The 22,219-nt window shown below is 60.3% G+C and overlaps 1 protein-coding gene across 1 annotated transcript in view; it reads left to right on the top strand.

Moving 5' to 3' along the window:
• GRID1 (glutamate ionotropic receptor delta type subunit 1) overlaps positions 1-22,219 on the top strand; it is a 654,829-nt gene that overhangs the window by 374,946 nt on the left and 257,664 nt on the right. Inside the window, exon 5 of the mRNA XM_054729151.1 lies at positions 17,190-17,243. Within this exon, the coding sequence (XP_054585126.1) occupies positions 17,190-17,243 (54 nt within the window). The remainder of the gene's footprint in view (positions 1-17,189; positions 17,244-22,219) is intronic.

Here is a 22,219-nt window from a genome sequence, read left to right as displayed (position 1 = left end):
GCTGCATGGAGGCTGACCTGCATGGAGGCTGACCTGCATGGAGGCTGATGTTGCATGGAGGCTGACACTGTATGGAGGCTGATGTTGCATAGAGGCTGATGCTGCATGGAGGCTGATGTTGCATAGAGGCTGATGCTGCATGGAGGCTAATTTACATGGAGGCTGATGTTGCATGGAGGCTGAGGCTGCACAGAGGCTGACGCTGCACGGAGGCTGATGTTGCATGGAGGCTGACACTGTATGGAGGCTGATGTTGCATAGAGGCTGATGTTGCATGGAGGCTGAGGCTGCATGGAGGCTGATGTTGCATGGAGGCTGATGTTGCATAGAGGCTGATGCTGCATGGAGGCTGATGTTGCATGGAGGCTGACACTGTATGGAGGCTGATGCTGCATGGAGGCTGATGCTGCATGGAGGCTGATGCTGCATGGAGGCTGATGTTGCATGGAGGCTGATGCTGCATGGAGGCTGATGCTGCATGGAGGCTGATGTTGCATAGAGGCTGATGCTGCATGGAGGCTGATGTTGCATGGAGGCTGATGCTGCATGGAGGCTGATGCTGCATGGAGGCTGATGTTGCATGGAGGCTGATGTTGCATGGAGGCTGATGTTGCATGGAGGCTGATGTTGCATGGAGGCAGGCCTTCCTAAAAGGCATGTTGTTGCAAAGGAGCAGCAGGTCTTAGACTTACTCCATGTCTGTCACTGGGAAATGCAGGCCCTGGCTTCTGGTCTGAAGGGTTAGAGTTGGGCTTAAACACATGCTAATTGTCCACAAGCTTTCATTAGCTCATGCTCCTGGATACGGTGCCTAGATAAGCTGCCAGCAATGAACACAAATAGTTGGGCCTTTGCACGTTGTAAAATAAATGCTCAGCAAGTGGAGGCTGCCAGCCCTGCCCTTGTTCCCCTGCCTCCCCAGCTCTGGGAGCTGCCGCGGACCAGACCTGAGGTTACAATGTGGACCAGGGGGGACCAGGGGGGGACTAGGGGTGGACCAGGGGTGGACCAGGGGTGGACCAGGGGTGGACCAGGGGTGGACCAGGGGTGGATCAGGGGTGGACCAGGGGTGGACCAGGGGTGGACTAGGGGTGGACTAGGGGGGACTAGGGGTGGACTAGGGGTGGACCAGGGGTGGACTAGGGGGGACTAGGGTGGACCAGGGGTGGACTAGGGGGGACTAGGGGGGACTAGGGGTGGACCAGGGGTGGACCAGGGGGGGACTAGGGGTGGACTAGGGGGGACTAGGGGTGGACTAGGGTGGACCAGGGGGGACTAGGGGGGACTAGGGGTGGACTAGGGGTGGACTAGGGGTGGACTAGGGTGGACTAGGGGTGGACTAGGGGTGGACCAGGGGGGGACTAGGGGTGGACTAGGGGGGACTAGGGGTGGACCAGGGGTGGACTAGGGGTGGACTAGGGGGGACTAGGGGTGGACTAGGGGTGGACCAGGGGGGGACTAGGGGTGGACTAGGGGGGACTAGGGGTGGACTAGGGTGGACCAGGGGTGGACTAGGGGGGACTAGGGGTGGACTAGGGTGGACCAGGGGTGGACCAGGGGTGGACTAGGGGGGACTAGGGGTGGACCAGGGGTGGACCAGGGGGGGACTAGGGGTGGACTAGGGGGGACTAGGGGTGGACTAGGGGTGGACCAGGGGTGGACTAGGGGGGACTAGGGGTGGACTAGGGGTGGACTAGGGGTGGACCAGGGGTGGACTAGGGGTGGATCAGGGGTGGACTAGGGGTGGACTAGGGGTGGATTAGGGGTGGACCAGGGGTGGACTAGGGGTGCACCAGGGGTGGACCAGGGATGGACTAGGGGTGACACCACCAGGACTAGGTGCTTGACTGACCCCTGTTAAGGCCTCTGAATACCGTATTTTCCGGCATATAAGACGACCCCCAACTTTTCCAGTTAAAATATAGAGTTTGGGATATACTCGCCGTATAAGACTACCCCTCTTCCAACGCACACCAAATAAAAATTAAAAAAACATCAGATTTGATTTCAATATGGTAATTTTAATTCAAATGCTTATGACCTGCAGGTACTTAGCAGGAAAACTGTCACTTATAAACATAAGGCTGTTTGTCATCAAACATGTAAACATAAAACAGTGCAAGTGGATTAAACTTTTCCTAATTCACTCTAAAGCTGAAAGGAAGGATAAGACAATAAACCCATGGGAGCTGCCATGCTGTTTGTTTTCTAAGCTCTCGACCAAACTGGAACTGATGATGATAGGAGGAAGATAACAAACAATAGAGAGAGAGCAAGTGCCGGGCAGGTCCCTGGCGAGTTAGCAACGCCCATCATAACTGCAAGCTACGGTATTTTTACAGGTTTTGCTGGTGTGACAGTTTCCCTTTAAAAGCCTTCAAAACCCTCCTGTTCGTCATCTGATATCATAAGTACTACATCACTGACATCTTGTGATACATTTGTAAGGCAGTCATCGTATGGATTGAATTCCGTATCAGATGGTGTGGTCTCAGCTTCGGCTTCCTCTTCATCTTGCCACAAGTAGTCGTCCTCCGTACCATCTAATGAATTTGATATGCCACACTTCTGGAAAGACTGGATTACTGTTTCTGCATCAATATCATTCCAGGCTTTTATGACAAACTTGCACAAAACATCCAGCTGTGGAGCACGCATGTTTCCCCCTTTTGTGAATGACTTTTCGCCGCTAACCATCCATTCATTCCACTGTTCTCGAATGCGATCTTTAAATGTGTTTTTCTGGGCACAGCGCCGCTCTATCTCTTTTTTCCATACCCCGGGCGTCCCCGACGCCTGCAGCTTGCTCCGCCCTTCACTTACACCTTCCCGGTGAGGCGCCCCCTCACCTTGTCATCGGGACTGCGTTAAGTCACTTCTTTCCATGAATCCCAGTGAGTGGATTTTCTTCTACCGTCCTTGTACAGCGCCGCCCTTGCTGCTTTCATACGGTCGCCGCATACGGTGGGGGGGGGCTCAAAAACGGCCGCGGCCGCATCCCTGCCATATGCAGGGAGCACCCGGCCGCACTCCATTCATTTCAATGGAGCCGGATGGAGACCGTATGCGGCACAAAAAGGAGCCGACTGGAGACACTTGTGGTCTCCGTCTGGCTCCATTGAAATGAATGGAGTGCGGCTGTTTTTGAGCTCCCCGCACCATATGCAGCGACCACAGATTCTCCAGTCGGGCTCAGAAGTGTCAGCACCCGCCCTATAAGACCACACCTGGTGTATAAGGTGACCCCGACTTTTGAGAAGATTTTCCTGGGTTAAAAGGTCATCTTATACGCCGGAAAATACGGTAATTTCTGGGATTCTGGCGGCAGGTGCAACCAACGATTTGACCAAGAAGGCAGCCTTCCCTGTTGACCCTGCCGCCTGCCAACCTGGAGTGTCGGCCCTGCTCCCCAGCCACCCTTGCACCCGGCGGGGGCTGGCTCCGGATTATTCCAGGAGGCTCCAGCAGGTGTGCGCGAGCATCCAAGCAGCAGCCTCCAGAAGCAGTGCTACAGGGCGTCAGTGCAGTAGGGCGTCGGTGCAGTAGGGTGTCGGTGCAGTAGGGCGTCGGTGCAGTAGGGCGTCGGTGCTGTAGGGCGTCGGTGCTGTAGGGCGTCAGTGCAGTAGGGCGTCGGTGCTGTAGGGCGTCGGTGCTGTAGGACGTCGGTGCTGTAGGGCGTCGGTGCTGTAGGGCGTCGGTGCTGTAGGGTGTCAGTGCAGTAGGGCGTCGGTGCAGTAGGGTGTCGGTGCTGTAGGGCGTCGGTGCTGTAGGGCGTCGGTGCTGTAGGGCGTCGGTGCTGTAGGGTGTCAGTGCAGTAGGGCGTCGGTGCAGTAGGGCGTCGGTGCTGTAGGGCGTCGGTGCAGTAGGGCGTCAGTGCAGTAGGGCGTCGGTGCTGTAGGGCGTCGGTGCTGTAGGGCGTCGGTGCTGTAGGGCGTCGGTGCTGTAGGGTGTCAGTGCAGTAGGGTGTCGGTGCAGTAGGGCGTCGGTGCAGTAGGGCGTCAGTGCTGTAGGGCGTCGGTGCTGTAGGGCGTCAGTGCTGTAGGGTGTCGGTGCTGTAGGGTGTCGGTGCAGTAGGGTGTCGGTGCTGTAGGGTGTCGGTGCAGTAGGGCGTCGGTGCTGTAGGGTGTCGGTGCAGTAGGGTGTCGGTGCAGTAGGGTGTCGGTGCAGTAGGGTGTCGGTGCAGTAGGGTGTCGGTGCTGTAGGGTGTCGGTGCAGTAGGGTGTCGGTGCTGTAGGGCGTCGGTGCAGTAGGGCGTCGGTGCTGTAGGGCGTCGGTGCAGTAGGGCGTCGGTGCTGTAGGGCGTCGGTGCAGTAGGGTGTCGGTGCAGTAGGGTGTCGGTGCTGTAGGGTGTCAGTGCAGTAGGGTGTCGGTGCTGTAGGGCGTCGGTGCAGTAGGGCGTCGGTGCTGTAGGGCGTCGGTGCAGTAGGGTGTCAGTGCTGTAGGGTGTCAGTGCAGTAGGGTGTTGGTGCAGTAGGGTGTCAGTGCAGTAGGGCGTCGGTGCAGTAGGGTGTCAGTGCTGTAGGGTGTCAGTGCAGTAGGGTGTCGGTGCAGTAGGGCGTCGGTGCAGTAGGGTGTCAGTGCTGTAGGGCGTCGGTGCTGTAGGGCGTCGGTGCTGTAGGGCGTCGGTGCAGTAGGGTGTCAGTGCTGTAGGGCGTCGGTGCTGTAGGGCGTCGGTGCTGTAGGGCGTCGGTGCTGTAGGGCGTCGGTGCAGTAGGGTGTCGGTGCTGTAGGGTGTTAGTGCAGTAGGGTGTCAGTGCTGTAGGGTGTCGGTGCAGTAGGGCGTCGGTGCAGTAGGGCGTCGGTGCAGTAGGGCGTCGGTGCAGTAGGGCGTCGGTGCTGTAGGGCGTCGGTGCAGTAGGGCGTCGGTGCAGTAGGGCGTCGGTGCAGTAGGGTGTCGGTGCTGTAGGGTGTCGGTGCTGTAGGGCGTCGGTGCAGTAGGGCGTCGGTGCTGTAGGGCGTCGGTGCTGTAGGGCGTCGGTGCAGTAGGGTGTCGGTGCTGTAGGGCGTCGGTGCTGTAGGGCGTCGGTGCTGTAGGGCGTCGGTGCAGTAGGGTGTCAGTGCTGTAGGGCGTCGGTGCTGTAGGGCGTCGGTGCTGTAGGGTGTCAGTGCAGTAGGGCGTCGGTGCTGTAGGGCGTCGGTGCTGTAGGGTGTCAGTGCAGTAGGGCGTCGGTGCTGTAGGGCGTCGGTGCTGTAGGGTGTCGGTGCAGTAGGGCGTCGGTGCTGTAGGGCGTCGGTGCTGTAGGGCGTCGGTGCAGTAGGGCATCGGTGCTGTAGGGCGTCGGTGCTGTAGGGCGTCGGTGCTATAGGGCGTCGGTGCAGTAGGGCGTCAGTGCTGTAGGGCGTCGGTGCTGTAGGGCGTCGGTGCTGTAGGGCGTCAGTGCAGTAGGGTGTCGGTGCAGTAGGGCGTCGGTGCTGTAGGGCGTCGGTGCTGTAGGACGTCGGTGCTGTAGGACGTCAGTGCAGTAGGGCGTCGGTGCAGTAGGGCGTCGGTGCTGTAGGGCGTCGGTGCTGTAGGGCGTCGGTGCAGTAGGGCGTCGGTGCTGTAGGGCGTCGGTGCTGTAGGGCGTCGGTGCTGTAGGGCGTCGGTGCAGTAGGGCGTCGGTGCTGTAGGGCGTCAGTGCTGTAGGGTGTCAGTGCAGTAGGGTGTCAGTGCAGTAGGGCGTCGGTGCAGTAGGGCGTCGGTGCTGTAGGGCGTCGGTGCTGTAGGGTGTCGGTGCAGTAGGGCGTCGGTGCTGTAGGGCGTCGGTGCTGTAGGGTGTCGGTGCAGTAGGGTGTTAGTGCAGTAGGGCGTCGGTGCAGTAGGGTGTCGGTGCAGTAGGGCGTCAGTGCTGTAGGGCGTCGGTGCAGTAGGGCGTCGGTGCAGTAGGGCGTCAGTGCTGTAGGGCGTCGGTGCTGTAGGGCGTCGGTGCAGTAGGGTGTCGGTGCAGTAGGGTGTCGGTGCTGTAGGGTGTCGGTGCAGTAGGGTGTCAGTGCTGTAGGGTGTCGGTGCAGTAGGGCGTCGGTGCTGTAGGGCGTCGGTGCAGTAGGGCGTCGGTGCTGTAGGGTGTCGGTGCAGTAGGGTGTCGGTGCAGTAGGGTGTCGGTGCAGTAGGGCGTCGGTGCAGTAGGGCGTCGGTGCAGTAGGGTGTCGGTGCTGTAGGGTGTCGGTGCTGTAGGGCGTCGGTGCAGTAGGGTGTCGGTGCTGTAGGGCGTCGGTGCAGTAGGGCGTCGGTGCAGTAGGGTGTCGGTGCAGTAGGGCGTCGGTGCAGTAGGGCGTCGGTGCAGTAGGGTGTCGGTGCAGTAGGGTGTCGGTGCTGTAGGGCGTCGGTGCAGTAGGGCGTCGGTGCTGTAGGGCGTCGGTGCAGTAGGGCGTCGGTGCTGTAGGGTGTCGGTGCAGTAGGGTGTCGGTGCAGTAGGGTGTTAGTGCTGTAGGGTGTCGGTGCAGTAGGGTGTCGGTGCTGTAGGGTGTCGGTGCAGTAGGGCGTCGGTGCTGTAGGGCGTCGGTGCAGTAGGGTGTCGGTGCTGTAGGGCGTCGGTGCAGTAGGGTGTCAGTGCAGTAGGGTGTTAGTGCAGTAGGGCGTCAGTGCAGTAGGGCGTCGGTGCAGTAGGGCGTCGGTGCTGTAGGGTGTCAGTGCAGTAGGGTGTCGGTGCAGTAGGGTGTCAGTGCAGTAGGGTGTCAGTGCTGTAGGGCGTCGGTGCTGTAGGGCGTCGGTGCTGTAGGGCGTCGGTGCAGTAGGGTGTCAGTGCTGTAGGGCGTCGGTGCTGTAGGGCGTCGGTGCAGTAGGGCGTCGGTGCAGTAGGGCGTCGGTGCAGTAGGGCGTCGGTGCTGTAGGGTGTTAGTGCAGTAGGGTGTCAGTGCTGTAGGGTGTCGGTGCAGTAGGGCGTCGGTGCTGTAGGGCGTCGGTGCAGTAGGGCGTCGGTGCAGTAGGGCGTCGGTGCTGTAGGGCGTCGGTGCAGTAGGGCGTCGGTGCAGTAGGGCGTCGGTGCAGTAGGGTGTCGGTGCTGTAGGGTGTCGGTGCTGTAGGGCGTCGGTGCAGTAGGGCGTCGGTGCTGTAGGGCGTCGGTGCTGTAGGGCGTCGGTGCTGTAGGGTGTCGGTGCTGTAGGGCGTCGGTGCTGTAGGGCGTCGGTGCTGTAGGGCGTCGGTGCAGTAGGGTGTCAGTGCTGTAGGGCGTCGGTGCTGTAGGGCGTCGGTGCTGTAGGGTGTCAGTGCAGTAGGGCGTCGGTGCTGTAGGGCGTCGGTGCTGTAGGGTGTCAGTGCAGTAGGGCGTCGGTGCTGTAGGGCGTCGGTGCTGTAGGGTGTCGGTGCAGTAGGGCGTCGGTGCTGTAGGGCGTCGGTGCTGTAGGGCGTCGGTGCAGTAGGGCATCGGTGCTGTAGGGCGTCGGTGCTGTAGGGCGTCGGTGCTATAGGGCGTCGGTGCAGTAGGGCGTCAGTGCTGTAGGGCGTCGGTGCTGTAGGGCGTCGGTGCTGTAGGGCGTCAGTGCAGTAGGACGTCGGTGCTGTAGGACGTCAGTGCAGTAGGGCGTCGGTGCAGTAGGGCGTCGGTGCTGTAGGGCGTCGGTGCTGTAGGGCGTCGGTGCAGTAGGGCGTCGGTGCTGTAGGGCGTCGGTGCTGTAGGGCGTCAGTGCAGTAGGACGTCAGTGCAGTAGGACGTCGGTGCTGTAGGGCGTCGGTGCTGTAGGGCGTCGGTGCTGTAGGGCGTCGGTGCTGTAGGGCGTCAGTGCAGTAGGACGTCAGTGCAGTAGGACGTCGGTGCTGTAGGGCGTCGGTGCTGTAGGGCGTCGGTGCTGTAGGGCGTCGGTGCTGTAGGGCGTCAGTGCAGTAGGACGTCAGTGCAGTAGGACGTCGGTGCTGTAGGGCGTCGGTGCTGTAGGGCGTCGGTGCTGTAGGGTGTCGGTGCTGTAGGGTGTCGGTGCAGTAGGGTGTCGGTGCTGTAGGGCGTCGGTGCAGTAGGGCGTCGGTGCTGTAGGGCGTCGGTGCAGTAGGGCGTCGGTGCTGTAGGGTGTCGGTGCAGTAGGGTGTCGGTGCTGTAGGGTGTCGGTGCAGTAGGGCGTCGGTGCAGTAGGGCGTCGGTGCAGTAGGGTGTCGGTGCTGTAGGGTGTCGGTGCTGTAGGGCGTCGGTGCAGTAGGGCGTCGGTGCTGTAGGGCGTCGGTGCTGTAGGGCGTCGGTGCTGTAGGGTGTCGGTGCTGTAGGGCGTCGGTGCTGTAGGGCGTCGGTGCTGTAGGGCGTCGGTGCAGTAGGGTGTCGGTGCTGTAGGGCGTCGGTGCTGTAGGGCGTCGGTGCTGTAGGGCGTCGGTGCAGTAGGGCGTCGGTGCTGTAGGGCGTCGGTGCTGTAGGGCGTCGGTGCTGTAGGGCGTCGGTGCTGTAGGGCGTCGGTGCAGTAGGGCGTCGGTGCTGTAGGGCGTCGGTGCAGTAGGGCGTCAGTGCAGTAGGGTGTCGGTGCTGTAGGGTGTCGGTGCAGTAGGGCGTCGGTGCAGTAGGGCGTCGGTGCTGTAGGGTTAGTGCAGTAGGGTGTCGGTGCAGTAGGGTGTCGGTGCTGTAGGGTGTCGGTGCTGTAGGGTGTTAGTGCTGTAGGGCGTCGGTGCTGTAGGGTGTCGGTGCTGTAGGGCGTCGGTGCTGTAGGGCGTCGGTGCAGTAGGGCGTCGGTGCAGTAGGGTGTCGGTGCTGTAGGGTGTCGGTGCTGTAGGGTGTCGGTGCTGTAGGGCGTCGGTGCAGTAGGGCGTCGGTGCTGTAGGGCGTCGGTGCTGTAGGGCGTCGGTGCAGTAGGGCGTCGGTGCAGTAGGGCGTCGGTGCAGTAGGGCGTCGGTGCAGTAGGGCGTCGGTGCAGTAGGGCGTCGGTGCTGTAGGGCGTCGGTGCAGTAGGGCGTCGGTGCAGTAGGGCGTCGGTGCAGTAGGGTGTCGGTGCAGTAGGGCGTCGGTGCAGTAGGGCGTCGGTGCTGTAGGGTGTCAGTGCTGTAGGGCGTCGGTGCTGTAGGGTGTCAGTGCTGTAGGGCGTCAGTGCTGTAGGGCGTCGGTGCTGTAGGGCGTCGGTGCTGTAGGGCGTCGGTGCAGTAGGGCGTCGGTGCTGTAGGGCGTCGGTGCAGTAGGGCGTCGGTGCTGTAGGGCGTCGGTGCTGTAGGGCGTCGGTGCTGTAGGGTGTCGGTGCAGTAGGGTGTCAGTGCTGTAGGGTGTCGGTGCTGTAGGGCGTCGGTGCTGTAGGGCGTCGGTGCAGTAGGGCGTCGGTGCAGTAGGGTGTTAGTGCTGTAGGGTTAGTGCAGTAGGGTGTCGGTGCTGTAGGGCGTCGGTGCTGTAGGGCGTCGGTGCTGTAGGGCGTCGGTGCTGTAGGGAGTCAGTGCTGTAGGGCGTCAGTGCTGTAGGGCGTCCGTGCAGTAGGGTGTCGTTGCTGTAGGGCGTCGGTGCTGTAGGGCGTCGGTGCAGTAGGGCGTCGTTGCTGTAGGGCGTCGGTGCTGTAGGGCGTCGGTGCAGTAGGGTGTCAGTGCAGTAGGGTGTCGTTGCTGTAGGGCGTCGGTGCAGTAGGGTGTCAGTGCAGTAGGGCGTCGGTGCAGTAGGGCGTCGGTGCTGTAGGGCGTCGGTGCTGTAGGGCGTCAGTGCTGTAGGGTGTCCATGCAGTAGGGCGTCGGTGCTGTAGGGCGTCGGTGCTGTAGGGCGTCGGTGCTGTAGGGCGTCAGTGCTGTAGGGCGTCCGTGCAGTAGGGTGTCGGTGCAGTAGGGCGTCGGTGCTGTAGGGCGTCGGTGCTGTAGGGCGTCGGTGCTGTAGGGCGTCAGTGCTGTAGGGTGTCCGTGCAGTAGGGTGTCGGTGCTGTAGGGCGTCGGTGCTGTAGGGTGTCGGTGCAGTAGGGCGTCGGTGCTGTAGGGCGTCAGTGCTGTAGGGCGTCGGTGCTGTAGGGTGTCGGTGCAGTAGGGTGTCGGTGCAGTAGGGCGTCGGTGCAGTAGGGTGTCGGTGCAGTAGGGTGTCAGTGCTGTAGGGCGTCGGTGCTGTAGGGTGTCAGTGCTGTAGGGTGTCAGTGCAGTAGGGTGTCAGTGCTGTAGGGTGTCAGTGCTGTAGGGCGTCGGTGCTGTAGGGCGTCCGTGCAGTAGGGCGTCGTTGCTGTAGGGCGTCGGTGCTGTAGGGCGTCGGTGCTGTAGGGTGTCAGTGCTGTAGGGCGTCGGTGCTGTAGGGTGTCGGTGCTGTAGGGTGTCAGTGCTGTAGGGTGTCAGTGCTGTAGGGCGTCAGTGCAGTAGGGTGTCAGTGCTGTAGGGTGTCAGTGCAGTAGGGCGTCGGTGCTGTAGGGTGTCAGTGCTGTAGGGCGTCAGTGCAGTAGGGCGTCGGTGCTGTAGGGCGTCGGTGCTGTAGGGCGTCGGTGCAGTAGGGTGTCGGTGCTGTAGGGTGTCAGTGCTGTAGGGTGTCAGTGCAGTAGGGCGTCGGTGCTGTAGGGTGTCAGTGCTGTAGGGTGTCAGTGCAGTAGGGCGTCGGTGCAGTAGGGCGTCAGTGCAGTAGGGCGTCAGTGCTGTAGGGTGTCGGTGCTGTAGGGCGTCGGTGCTGTAGGGTGTCAGTGCAGTAGGGTGTCAGTGCAGTAGGGCGTCGGTGCTGTAGGGCGTCAGTGCTGTAGGGTGTCAGTGCAGTAGGGCGTCAGTGCAGTAGGGCGTCGGTGCAGTAGGGTGTCAGTGCAGTAGGGCGTCGGTGCTGTAGGGTGTCAGTGCAGTAGGGCGTCGGTGCAGTAGGGCGTCGGTGCAGTAGGGTGTCAGTGCAGTAGGGTGTCGGTGCAGTAGGGTGTCAGTGCAGTAGGGCGTCGGTGCTGTAGGGTGTCAGTGCAGTAGGGCGTCAGTGCAGTAGGGCGTCGGTGCAGTAGGGTGTCAGTGCAGTAGGGTGTCGGTGCTGTAGGGTGTCAGTGCAGTAGGGTGTTAGTGCTGTAGGGTGTCAGTGCAGTAGGGCGTCGGTGCTGTAGGGTGTTAGTGCAGTAGGGTGTCAGTGCAGTAGGGCGTCGGTGCAGTAGGGTGTTAGTGCAGTAGGGTGTCAGTGCTGTAGGGCGTCAGTGCAGTAGGGCGTCGGTGCTGTAGGGCGTCAGTGCAGTAGGGTGTCAGTGCAGTAGGGCGTCGGTGCAGTAGGGTGTCAGTGCAGTAGGGCGTCGGTGCTGTAGGGTGTCAGTGCAGTAGGGCGTCGGTGCAGTAGGGCGTCAGTGCAGTAGGGCGTCGGTGCAGTAGGGTGTCAGTGCAGTAGGGCGTCGGTGCAGTAGGGTGTCAGTGCTGTAGGGTGTCAGTGCAGTAGGGTGTCAGTGCAGTAGGGCGTCGGTGCAGTAGGGCGTCGGTGCAGTAGGGTGTCGGTGCTGTAGGGTGTCAGTGCTGTAGGGTGTCAGTGCTGTAGGGCGTCGGTGCAGTAGGGTGTCAGTGCAGTAGGGTGTCAGTGCAGTAGGGCGTCGGTGCAGTAGGGTGTCAGTGCAGTAGGGCGTCGGTGCTGTAGGGCGTCGGTGCAGTAGGGCGTCGGTGCAGTAGGGCGTCGGTGCAGTAGGGTGTCGGTGCAGTAGGGCGTCGGTGCTGTAGGGTGTCAGTGCAGTAGGGCGTCGGTGCTGTAGGGCGTCGGTGCAGTAGGGTGTCGGTGCAGTAGGGCGTCGGTGCTGTAGGGCGTCAGTGCTGTAGGGCGTCAGTGCAGTAGGGCGTCGGTGCAGTAGGGTGTCAGTGCAGTAGGGCGTCGGTGCTGTAGGGTGTCAGTGCTGTAGGGTGTCGGTGCTGTAGGGTGTCAGTGCAGTAGGGCGTCAGTGCAGTAGGGTGTCAGTGCAGTAGGGCGTCGGTGCAGTAGGGTGTCAGTGCTGTAGGGTGTCGGTGCTGTAGGGTGTCAGTGCTGTAGGGTGTCAGTGCTGTAGGGTGTCAGTGCAGTAGGGCGTCAGTGCAGTAGGGCGTCGGTGCTGTAGGGTGTCGGTGCTGTAGGGCGTCGGTGCTGTAGGGTGTCGGTGCAGTAGGGCGTCAGTGCAGTAGGGCGTCGGTGCAGTAGGGTGTCAGTGCAGTAGGGCGTCGGTGCAGTAGGGCGTCAGTGCAGTAGGGCGTCGGTGCAGTAGGGTGTCAGTGCAGTAGGGCGTCGGTGCTGTAGGGCGTCGGTGCAGTAGGGCGTCGGTGCAGTAGGGCGTCGGTGCTGTAGGGCGTCGGTGCAGTAGGGCGTCGGTGCTGTAGGGCGTCGGTGCTGTAGGGTGTCAGTGCTGTAGGGTGTCGGTGCTGTAGGGTGTCGGTGCTGTAGGGCGTCGGTGCAGTAGGGCGTCGGTGCTGTAGGGCGTCGGTGCAGTAGGGCGTCGGTGCAGTAGGGCGTCGGTGCTGTAGGGCGTCGGTGCTGTAGGGTGTCGGTGCAGTAGGGTGTTAGTGCTGTAGGGTGTCGGTGCTGTAGGGTGTCGGTGCAGTAGGGTGTCGGTGCTGTAGGGCGTCAGTGCTGTAGGGCGTTGGTGCTGTAGGGTGTCAGTGCTGTAGGGCTTCGGTGCAGTAGGGCGTCGGTGCAGTAGGGTGTTAGTGCTGTAGGGTTAGTGCAGTAGGGTGTCGGTGCAGTAGGGTGTCGGTGCTGTAGGGTGTCGGTGCTGTAGGGTGTCGGTGCTGTAGGGTGTCGGTGCTGTAGGGTGTCGGTGCTGTAGGGTGTTAGTGCTGTAGGGTGTCGGTGCTGTAGGGTGTCGGTGCTGTAGGGTCTCAGTAAAGTTGGGTGTTAGTGCAGTAGGGCGTCGGTGCAGTAGGGTGTCGGTGCTGTAGGGTGTCGGTGCTGTAGGGTGTCGGTGCTGTAGGGTGTTAGTGCTGTAGGGTGTCGGTGCTGTAGGGTGTTAGTGCTGTAGGGTGTCGGTGCAGTAGGGTGTCGGTGCAGTAGGGTGTCAGTGCTGTAGGGCGTCGGTGCTGTAGGGTGTCGGTGCAGTAGGGTGTTAGTGCTGTAGGGTTAGTGCAGTAGGGTGTTGGTGCAGTAGGGTGTCGGTGCTGTAGGGTGTCGGTGCTGTAGGGTGTTGGTGCAGTAGGGCGTCGGTGCAGTAGGGTGTCAGTGCTGTAGGGTGTCGGTGCTGTAGGGTGTCAGTGCTGTAGGGTGTCAGTGCTGTAGGGCGTCGGTGCTGTAGGGCGTCGGTGCTGTAGGGCGTCGGTGCTGTAGGGTGTTAGTGCTGTAGGGTGTCAGTGCTGTAGGGTGTTAGTGCTGTAGGGTGTCGGTGCTGTAGGGCGTCGGTGCTGTAGGGCGTCGGTGCAGTAGGGCGTCGGTGCAGTAGGGTGTCGGTGCAGTAGGGTGTCGGTGCAGTAGGGTGTCGGTGCAGTAGGGTGTTAGTGCTGTAGGGTTAGTGCAGTAGGGTGTCGGTGCAGTAGGGCGTCGGTGCAGTAGGGCGTCGGTGCTGTAGGGTGTCGGTGCTGTAGGGTTAGTGCAGTAGGGCGTCGGTGCTGTAGGGTGTCGGTGCTGTAGGGTGTTAGTGCTGTAGGGTTAGTGCAGTAGGGTGTCGGTGCAGTAGGGTGTTGGTGCAGTAGGGTGTCGGTGCTGTAGGGTGTCGGTGCTGTAGGGTGTCGGTGCTGTAGGGTGTCGGTGCAGTAGGGTGTCGGTGCTGTAGGGTGTCGGTGCTGTAGGGCGTCAGTGCATGCAGGCGCCTTACCCTCCCCCACGTGTATATGCCCCCGGGCACCGCAGTCAGTGTAGACACACCGAGGAGCCTCTCCACCTCAGGCGCCCATTCCATCTTGAATGGCGTGGAATTCAGAAGGTCCTCCCTTACGCGGATCTGATTAGCTGAGCTCAGTACTGGAGACCTTTGCCCTGGACCTGCTTTCAAAGTCAGGACGAGGAAGCCTAGCCTCCTGCACAGGACGCTCCTTGTGTGTCTGTGGAGGCCAACACTGAGTGGCCTCAGCTCCAGCCACGCTCCCTGCCACTGTGGCACCTTCCACTCCGTGGCCGATCCTGTCAGGTGTCCTTGATGGAGCAGGGTGCCCAGTAGCCAACCTCCCAGAGCAGACCTGTAGCTCCTCCCTCTTCAGGGGTCTTTACTCCCAAGTCTCATCTCCCCTTTGCCCTCTGCTCCTGGGCACCGAGGGTGGGCCTCTGTGGTCAGCCCTGCGAAGCCGCCGCTCTTTTCAGGGTCAGTCCAGTCCTGGTGTCTGAGGGTTAGGACCTCCTCCTGGTTCTGCGTCATGTGCGGATTTGATGGGCATGCGTCAGGTACCTCCCCCCCTCCCCCCGTGCACACTAAGAGGTGCTGAGAGGTTGGGGGGCGCAACCGGGTGACAAGTGCCCCCACGTGCATACGAGGAGGTGCTGAGGCATTGGGGGGACATGGGAGCTGGGTGACAGTGCCCCCACGTGCACACGAGGAGGTGCTGAGGTGTTGGGGGGACACGGGAGCCGGCGTGTGCTACAGACACTGTTATCAGAGCTCAGAGTGTCCCTGTGCTCCCCGCCCCCCAACCCCTGGGGCGCCGGGATTCTGAGGATGCTCCTGAAAGTCGGGCACTGAGAGGAGAGGCTCTGGCTGGTGACTGTGACTCCGCCTGGAGGGGCCCCCTTCTCCACCTTCTCAGCATCTGAGTCCCCGCAGCCTCTGTGCGGGGTCTGCTGTCCTGAGTCTGTAGAATGGGCAGAAGGTGTCGTCAGGACATCGCCGCGAGGACCCAGGCCAGTCCACCTGCCCATCCCCGCTCGTCCTCATGGGGCTGAGCTGTCCGTGGGCCGGGCTGTCCGTGGGCTGGCGCTGTCCGTGGGCTGGGCTGTCCGTGGGCTGGGCTGTCCGTGGGCCGGGCTGTCCGTGGGCCGGGCTGTCCGTGAGCTGGGCTGTCCGTGGGCCGGGCTGTCCGTGAGCTGGGCTGTCCGTGAGCTGGGTTGTCTGTGGGCTGGGCTGTCCGTGGGCTGGGCTGTCTGTGGGCTGGGCTGTCCGTGGGCTGGGCTGTCCGTGGGCCGGGCTGTCTGTGGGCTGGCACTCTGTCCGTGGGCTGGGCACTCTGTCCGTGGGCTGGGCTGTCCGTGGGCTGGCACTCTGTCCGTGGGCTGGGCTGGGCTGTCCGTGGGCTGGGCTGTCCGTGGGCCGGGCTGCCCGTGGGCTGGGCTGTCCGTGAGCTGGGTTGTCTGTGGGCTGGGCTGTCCGTGGGCTGGGCTGTCTGTCCATGAGCTGGACTGTCCGTGGGCTGGGCTGTCCGTGGGCTGGCGCTCTGTCAGTGGGCTGGGCTGTCCGTGGGCTGGGCTGTCCGTGAGCTGGGTTGTCTGTGGGCTGAGCTGTCCGTGAGCTGAGCTGTCCGTGGGCTGGGCTGTCTGTCCATGAGCTGGACTGTCCGTGGGCTGGGCTGTCGTGGGCTGGCGCTCTGTCAGTGGGCTGGGCTGCCCGTGGGCTGGGCTGTCCGTGAGCTGGGTTGTCTGTGGGCTGGGCTGTCCGTGAGCTGAGCTGTCCGTGGGCTGGGCTGTCTGTCCATGAGCTGGGCTGTCCGTGGGCTGGGCTGTCCGTGGGCTGGCGCTCTGTCAGTGGGCTGGGCTAGGTTGTCCATGGGCTGGCGCTCTGTCCGTGGGCTGGGCTGTCCGTGGGCTGGCACTCTGTCAGTGGGCTGGGCTAGGTTGTCAGTGGGCTGGGCTAGGTTGTCAGTGGGCTGGGCTAGGCTGTCCGTGGGCTGGGCTGTCCGTGGGCTGGCACTCTGCCCATGGGCTGGGCCGGGCTGCCCGTGGCCTGGGCTGTCCATGAGCTGGGTTGTCTGTGAGCTGGGCTGTCCATGAGCTGAGCTGTCCGTGGGCTGGGCTGTCCATGAGCTGGGCTGTCCGTGGGCTGGGCTGTCCGTGGGCTGGCGCTCTGTCAGTGGGCTGGGCTAGGTTGTCCGTGGGCTGGCCCTCTGTCCGTGGGCTGGCGCTCAGTCCGTGGCTGAAAAAGGGTCTGTGTCTCCACCGGATGACCCGGGAGAGCCTGTGCGACCCTGCTCTTCCGTGCCGTGATTCCATCTGTGAGGATGTGGTGTGAGAGCCGGCTGGGCCCCCAGGCCCGGTCTCCATGTGCTGCTCCAGCAAACGCGTCCTCGCTGATGCCCGTGCGGTGCCATGCTGAGGCCTGGCCGCACGCGCGGGGTCACCTGCTGAGAGGACTCAGATCTCGGACTGGTCAGGAAGCCTTCCTGATACACCGAGAAGTCAGACGTGACAGATGTCGCCTGGCGTGTGTTTCATGACCCTACTTTAATAAAGACAGCTGTCTGCTATGTGTGCTTGCAGATGTGACCAGATTCTTAAAATGGCCTCGAGGGGGTGAATTTGGAGGGACAATGGGGCGTTTTTACTACTTTAGCACATTAAAAAAAATGGGATAGGATTATGGGCTGATTCTTATTTTTCTGTATTTTTTCAGCTAAAAAAGGTAACAATTACATTGCAAAAATACTAAATAAATAAATAAACAAACAAATAAATAAATAAATAAGTAGGACCGGGATCTGCTAGCTCTCTGCCAGGGCGGGAGGCCTGGCGCGGTGCTGGGCACTAAGCAATCTGTGGCCATGCGGATGGGAGGACTTCCCAGCACAGGCCTGCCAACTGTCAGTTCTCCCTGCTTCCCCCCGAACGGAGCTCACAAATATCTGAGAGACAATGTAAGTGACAGGGTCCTCTCTGCTCTGCCCACCAACTTCATTCACGCATTCAACATTTATTGAACACCTACTATGTGCTGGTTATGTTGTAAGTTTCTAGAACATACTGTGACCAAAACAGACATGGCCCCTGACCTCATGGAGACCCCCGCCTGGTGGAGGAGATAGACAGTAAGAAATAAATACCGATAACTCTTCAAGCACAGGAATGGCGAGTGCTATGGCGTAGAACTGAGTGCAGAGAGAGAGCGGGAGGTCAGGGCGCTGCCCGGGGCAGAAAGAGCCAGTTCTATGGGTCTTGAGCACCATCTTCCTGGTGCACTCAGCACAGCTGGACCGCGGCTACAAACCCCCTCCAGACTTCCCACCCTCTCACCTGGTCCAGACCGAGGAGACACCCCCCGACCCAGGGCCCCTCCAGAGAGGAGTTTGCAGGCATGCTCCGGGGTAGGGTGCCCGGTCTCGGCTCGGGGATGCCTGCGGGACGGCTGGCACACGAGGGCTCTGGGGCAGCTGGAACTCAGACATCTGCATTCAGATGTCGGGTAGCCATGGCCGCCAGCTGACCCCAGGAGACGGCACGTGAGGAAGAACTGCGAGAGCCATGTTACCACCCCGGCCTCGGCAGTCCCTGACGCCGCAGCTCCTGGCTGCTTCCGTTCACGTTGGCTTTCCTTTCTCTCCGCAGGCCGTGGAGACCAACCTGGCTTCCAAGGACAGCCACTGGGTCTTCGTCAACGAGGTAGGAGCCCAGAGAGGGAGGAGCCTCACGGGGCCTCCCGCCCTTTGGGAAAGTTGGGGGTGAGCTTTTCACGTGCAATTCTGACTTGGGGTGCTACAGTGGATTCCGGGGCTCCACTGTGCCAGCACAGGAGGTCAGAGAACTGCACTGGACCTGCCAGGATGCGCTCTGGAGCAGGTGGGAGCCAGAGAGAGTTTGCACTTGAGTCCACAAAGAAGCCGAGGGTCTCAGGGATGTTGTGTGAGGGTCCCGGGTGCGGGTGCGGGAGGCGGGGAGACTAGGGAAGGCTAGAAAATGGGTGCAGAGGAGGGGACAAGAGAATGAGAAGGGACAGAGGCTGCGTTTCCTGCAGGAGGTTGCAGGTGTGTGTGCTACCTGACTCTGTGTGAGCATACTAGTACATGTATGTAGGCATGTGTGGATACATGTGTATGCATAAGTATGTTTGTGAGTGTGACCGTGGGCGTGCGTGTGCACATGTGAGTGTACAGGTGTGGGAGTGTGCCCATTCCCAGTCAGCTGGTGGGGCGGATGACTTTAACATCGAAAGGCGGTGAATGGGAAGTCTCGCCCGCTGACTGGCTGTCCCACTGGTTTGGCCCCGGAAGGCACGGCAACAGGTTTTTCTGTGGCTTGGCCTCCTCCTCAGTAATCACGCCCCGGCCTCCTCCAGGCTGCAGGTGCTGCAGAGGAGCGGCTGCCCACCCCCTGAAGGATCCCTCCTCCTCCTCCTCCTGCTCCTCCTCCTTCTCCTGCTCCTCCTCCTCCTCCTCCATGAACCTATAGCCAATTCCGGTCCTCAGAGAGCTCGGGTCTGGGCCTCATCCCCAGGGCTTTGGGCTTCTCCCGAGACCCCCAGCAGGCCCCCTCGCCCTGCTGGCCCTCTGCCCGGGCCCTGCCCTCCAGCCCTCTGTGGTTGACCCGCTGGTGTACTTTCCTGAGAGAGCCGCTCAGGCACAGGCTGCCCATGGCTTCCTGCACGCGGTGGCTCAGTCTCCCCCTCACTGGTGCCTGCTGGGCTGCCTGTGACGGGCCCGTTTGGAGAAGAGTCACTGGATTCAGACAGGATGGGAGGCTGTCAGTCTCATCGATCGCTCCCACAGGCCTCCGTGGGCCCTGACAGACGTGTCCTTGGGTATAAACCGTGCTTTCCTCGGTGATGTTACATGGTGGCTTGGAGGGGGGGGGCGAGCAAATTGCTTGTGGCACTCCCCAGCCGGCCTCCCGGAGGAGACAGAGGCGGCACGCACGCCCCGTCTCCGGGACCGCGGGACCCCGCGTCGTCGTCGGAAGGTGCGGGGCAGGAGGTGGGGGCTGGCTGTCAGCCGGGGATCAGCTGGTGGACCGCTGCCTCTCCCTGTGGGTGGCCTCCCTCTGCCCTGGGCTCACAGCTGGGGGCTGGCCACAGAGGGACAGCCTTCCGGGAGTCTCTGCATCCGGGCAGGAGACACGCGTGGGACTTGCTGGAGGAAATTGTATGTGTGGGAGCTGTGTACCTGTTTGCTTGTGGGCACCTCCCATTGCTAATCTACTTCTTCCAGCACGGAGCCCAGTTCGCTTTGATGGAAACGGTGTGAAATGCTCGATAGGCAGCGGAGAAGCACACGCAGAGCCGTGGCTCAGGGCTGCTCAGCACGTGAGACTCTGAGCTGTGATCTGTGGCTCCACCTGGCGGGGCTGGGGGCGCGAGGAAGCAGAGCTGACCGGCCCTCCGCACCCTCTTTCCCAGCGCACATTGGTGACCCCAGACCCCTGTTCACTTCAGACCCTGACTCTGCGCCTCAGACCCGGAGACCCGGAGGTCTCCTGACTCAGCTGCTAAGGGGCGCCACCACCTCCCCCCGGTCCACCCTAACCGGGTTCTCACAGGGCGCTCCGACCTCAGGGCCAGGCCCATCCTCCAGGCCACCGCCCTCGCCCTGGACAGAAGCCCTCACCTGCCCAGCCTCGAGCTCCAGGCCGGCCTGGCCACACCTGCACGTGTGTTTACTTCTCAGCCTCCCGCCCAGTAGCTCCGGCGCATCCCTGCAGGGCGGGCGGCTTGCTGCTCCCCCGGCTTATGTTCCTCTCCGGCTCTGGGCCGGCCAGGACTTTCCTGCAGGACTGAGCCTTCCTGTCTGCTTGTAAGGGCCTTCCTTTCCTGGGAGGCTGCGGCCCTCACCCCTGCCCAGAGGTCCTCCTGCCCGTCCCCACGGGCGTGCTCGCCCCAGCCCAGCTCTGCTGTGATGCATGTGCCCACCGTCCGAGAGCCGTGAGTGAGGCTGGACCGCCTTCCTCAGGCGCCGAGAGGCCCAGCACGGGGCTCAGTGCAGAGGAGGCTCCGGGCAAGCGGCTCAGCTCCTCCTGTGCCTCCTCCCCTGACACTGCTGGCCTATTGCCACCTGGAGGCCAAGGCCCGGAGAGCATCCCAGCCCGTGGGCTCAGCCTCGGCACCCTGTTCCGCGGCACCCCCTTTGCCTGTACCTGCACTGGGAGTCCCATGGGTACGCGCTGCCTCCCTTCCGCCCGCCCGCCAGGCCGTGCAGGCGGCGGAGTAGCCAGGGAGGCGGCGGGCTTCCTCCTGCCGCCTCCAGATTGTGTTGGGGACTCATGTTCTGCTCATTTGTAGGTGTTTTGTGGGAAAAGGATTCTGTGATCACGTGACCGCAGGAAGCACGTCTCTGCAGGCATCTCTGGCCCTCGTGCGGGCGGTGCTTTCCTGGCTGGGCGGTGCCCACGCCCGTGACAGGGCTCCCGGCAGGTCCCCGCCGTCTGCCGCGCCCCCTCTGCGCTGGGGAGTTTGTTGGCAGGTGTGGAGGTTGGGCCCACAGGATGGAGTCCAGGCTCCTTCCAGTGACACGGGCTGCTCGCAGCTGACTGCAGAGCCCTCTGAACAGGAGGGCCGGAGGTGAACGTGGAACCAGACAGCGCAGACTCACTGCTTGGGTCACAGAGAAAGATTTGATTTTTTCTTCTTTTCATTTTAGAGATTCCAATTCTGTTTGAATGTTAAGTCCCTGTTCCTTTACCGTCTGCAAATCTAATTTAGGAACACTCCAAAGCAATGGTTCCTAACCGATTCGCTTTCCGCCCAGTGGCTGCCGAGGCCCGAGGACGCCCGCCTCACCTCACCCACCTCTGCACCCCAGCTGGACTCAGCAAAGGACTGGGGCCGCCATTTATCAGACGTGGTGGAGCCAGGCACTTTTTTTGAGCACCAGTTTCCTCATCTATATTTTATTTAGAAAATAACAGCTTTATTCAAGTTTAATTCTCGTACAGTAAATGCACATATTTAAGTGTACAATTTATGTTTGACACACGTGTACCCATGACGCCACAGCCTTGGTGAAAGCAGTGAACAGGAGACACCAGAGTCCTCCCTGCCCACCCTGCCCCACATCCCTGCGGCCTGTTTCTCAAAATACAGGTTATTAAAAAAATACATTTTATTGATTTTTTACAGAGAGGAAGGAAGAGGGATAGAGAGTTAGAAACATCGATGAGGGAGAAACATCGATCTGCTGCCTCCTGCACACCCCTACTGGGATGTGCCTGCAACCAAGGTACATGCCCTTGACCGGAATCGAACCTGGGACCCTCAGTCCTCAGGTTGACGCTCTATCCACTGAGCCAAACCGGTTAGGGCTACAGGTTATTTTTATTTTCTAGAGTTTTATGTCAATGGAATCATACAGTGTGCTCTTTACCTATTTTGCTATGCTATTGCCCTCCAGATGGTTATTTTGAGATTCATGCACATTGCAGTGTATAGCAATAGTTAGCAATAGTTCTTTTCTTTTTTTTTATAATAAATCTTTATTGTTCAGATTATTACAGGTGTTCCTCTCCCCCTACTTCCCCATAGCTCCCCTCCACCTGATTCCCCACCCCACCCCATGCCCTTACCCCCCGCCACTGTCTTTATCCATAGGTGTAAGATTTTTGTCCAATCTCTTCCTGCACCCCTCAGACCCCCTTCCCCCTGAGAATTGTCTGTCCCCTACCTTTCTATGTCCCTGATTCTATTATATTCACCAGTCCATTCCTTTCTTCAGATTTTTTATTCACTTGATTTTTAGATTCACTTGTTGGTAGTTAGGTATTTGATGTCTTTTTGTTGTTCATAATTTTCACCTTTACCTTTTTCTTCTTCCTCTTCTTAAAGAATACCCTTCAGCATTTCATGTAATCCTGGTTTGGTGGTGATGAACTCCTTTAGCTTTTTCTTGTCTGTGAAGCTCTTCGTCTGACCTTCAATTCTGAATGATAGCTTTGCTGGGTAGAGTAATCTTGGTTGTAGGTTCTTGCTGTTCATCACTTTGAATATTTCTTGCCACTCCCTTCTGGCCTGCATGGTTTCTGTTGAGAAATCAGCTGACAGTCGTATGGGTACTCCTTTGTAGGTAACTAACTGTTTTTCTCTTGCCGCTTTTAAGATTCTCTCTTTGTCTTTTGCCCTTGGCATTTTAATTATGATGTGTCTTGGTGTGGTCCTCTTTGGATTCCTCTTGTTTGGGGTTCTGTGTGCTTCCTGAACTTGTAAGTCTATTTCTTTCACCAGGTAGGGGAAGTTTTCAGTCATTATTTCTTCAAATAGGTTTTCAGTATCTTGCTCTCTCTCTTCTTCTGGCACCCCAAAAATTCGGATGTTGGTACACTTAAAGCCGTCCCAGAGGCTCCTTACGCTATCCTCACACTTTTGGATTCTTCTTTCTTTCCACCTCTCTGGTTGGGTGTTTTTTGCTTCCTCATATTCCAGATCTTTGGTTTGACTCTTGGGGTACGTTGATCTACAGTTGAGTTTCTGCATATTCTTTATTTCAGACAGTGTATGCTTAATTGCTGACTGGTCCTTTTCCATTTTTTTGGCATTCTCATTAAGGTCCTTGAAGGTCTCACTATGTTCCTCGGAGGTCTCTTCAAGTTTCTCAGCGGTTTTTATAAGATTCTTGAGTGACCTTATAAATGTGGTTCTGAACACTGTGTCGTCCAGT

The sequence above is a fragment of the Eptesicus fuscus genome, chromosome 17 (assembly GCF_027574615.1).
Source record: "Eptesicus fuscus isolate TK198812 chromosome 17, DD_ASM_mEF_20220401, whole genome shotgun sequence".
In the NCBI taxonomy this organism is placed as follows: Eukaryota; Metazoa; Chordata; class Mammalia; order Chiroptera; family Vespertilionidae; genus Eptesicus; species Eptesicus fuscus.
Note: the sequence above shows the minus strand (reverse complement) of the source record. Positions and strands in the feature narration are given on the sequence as shown.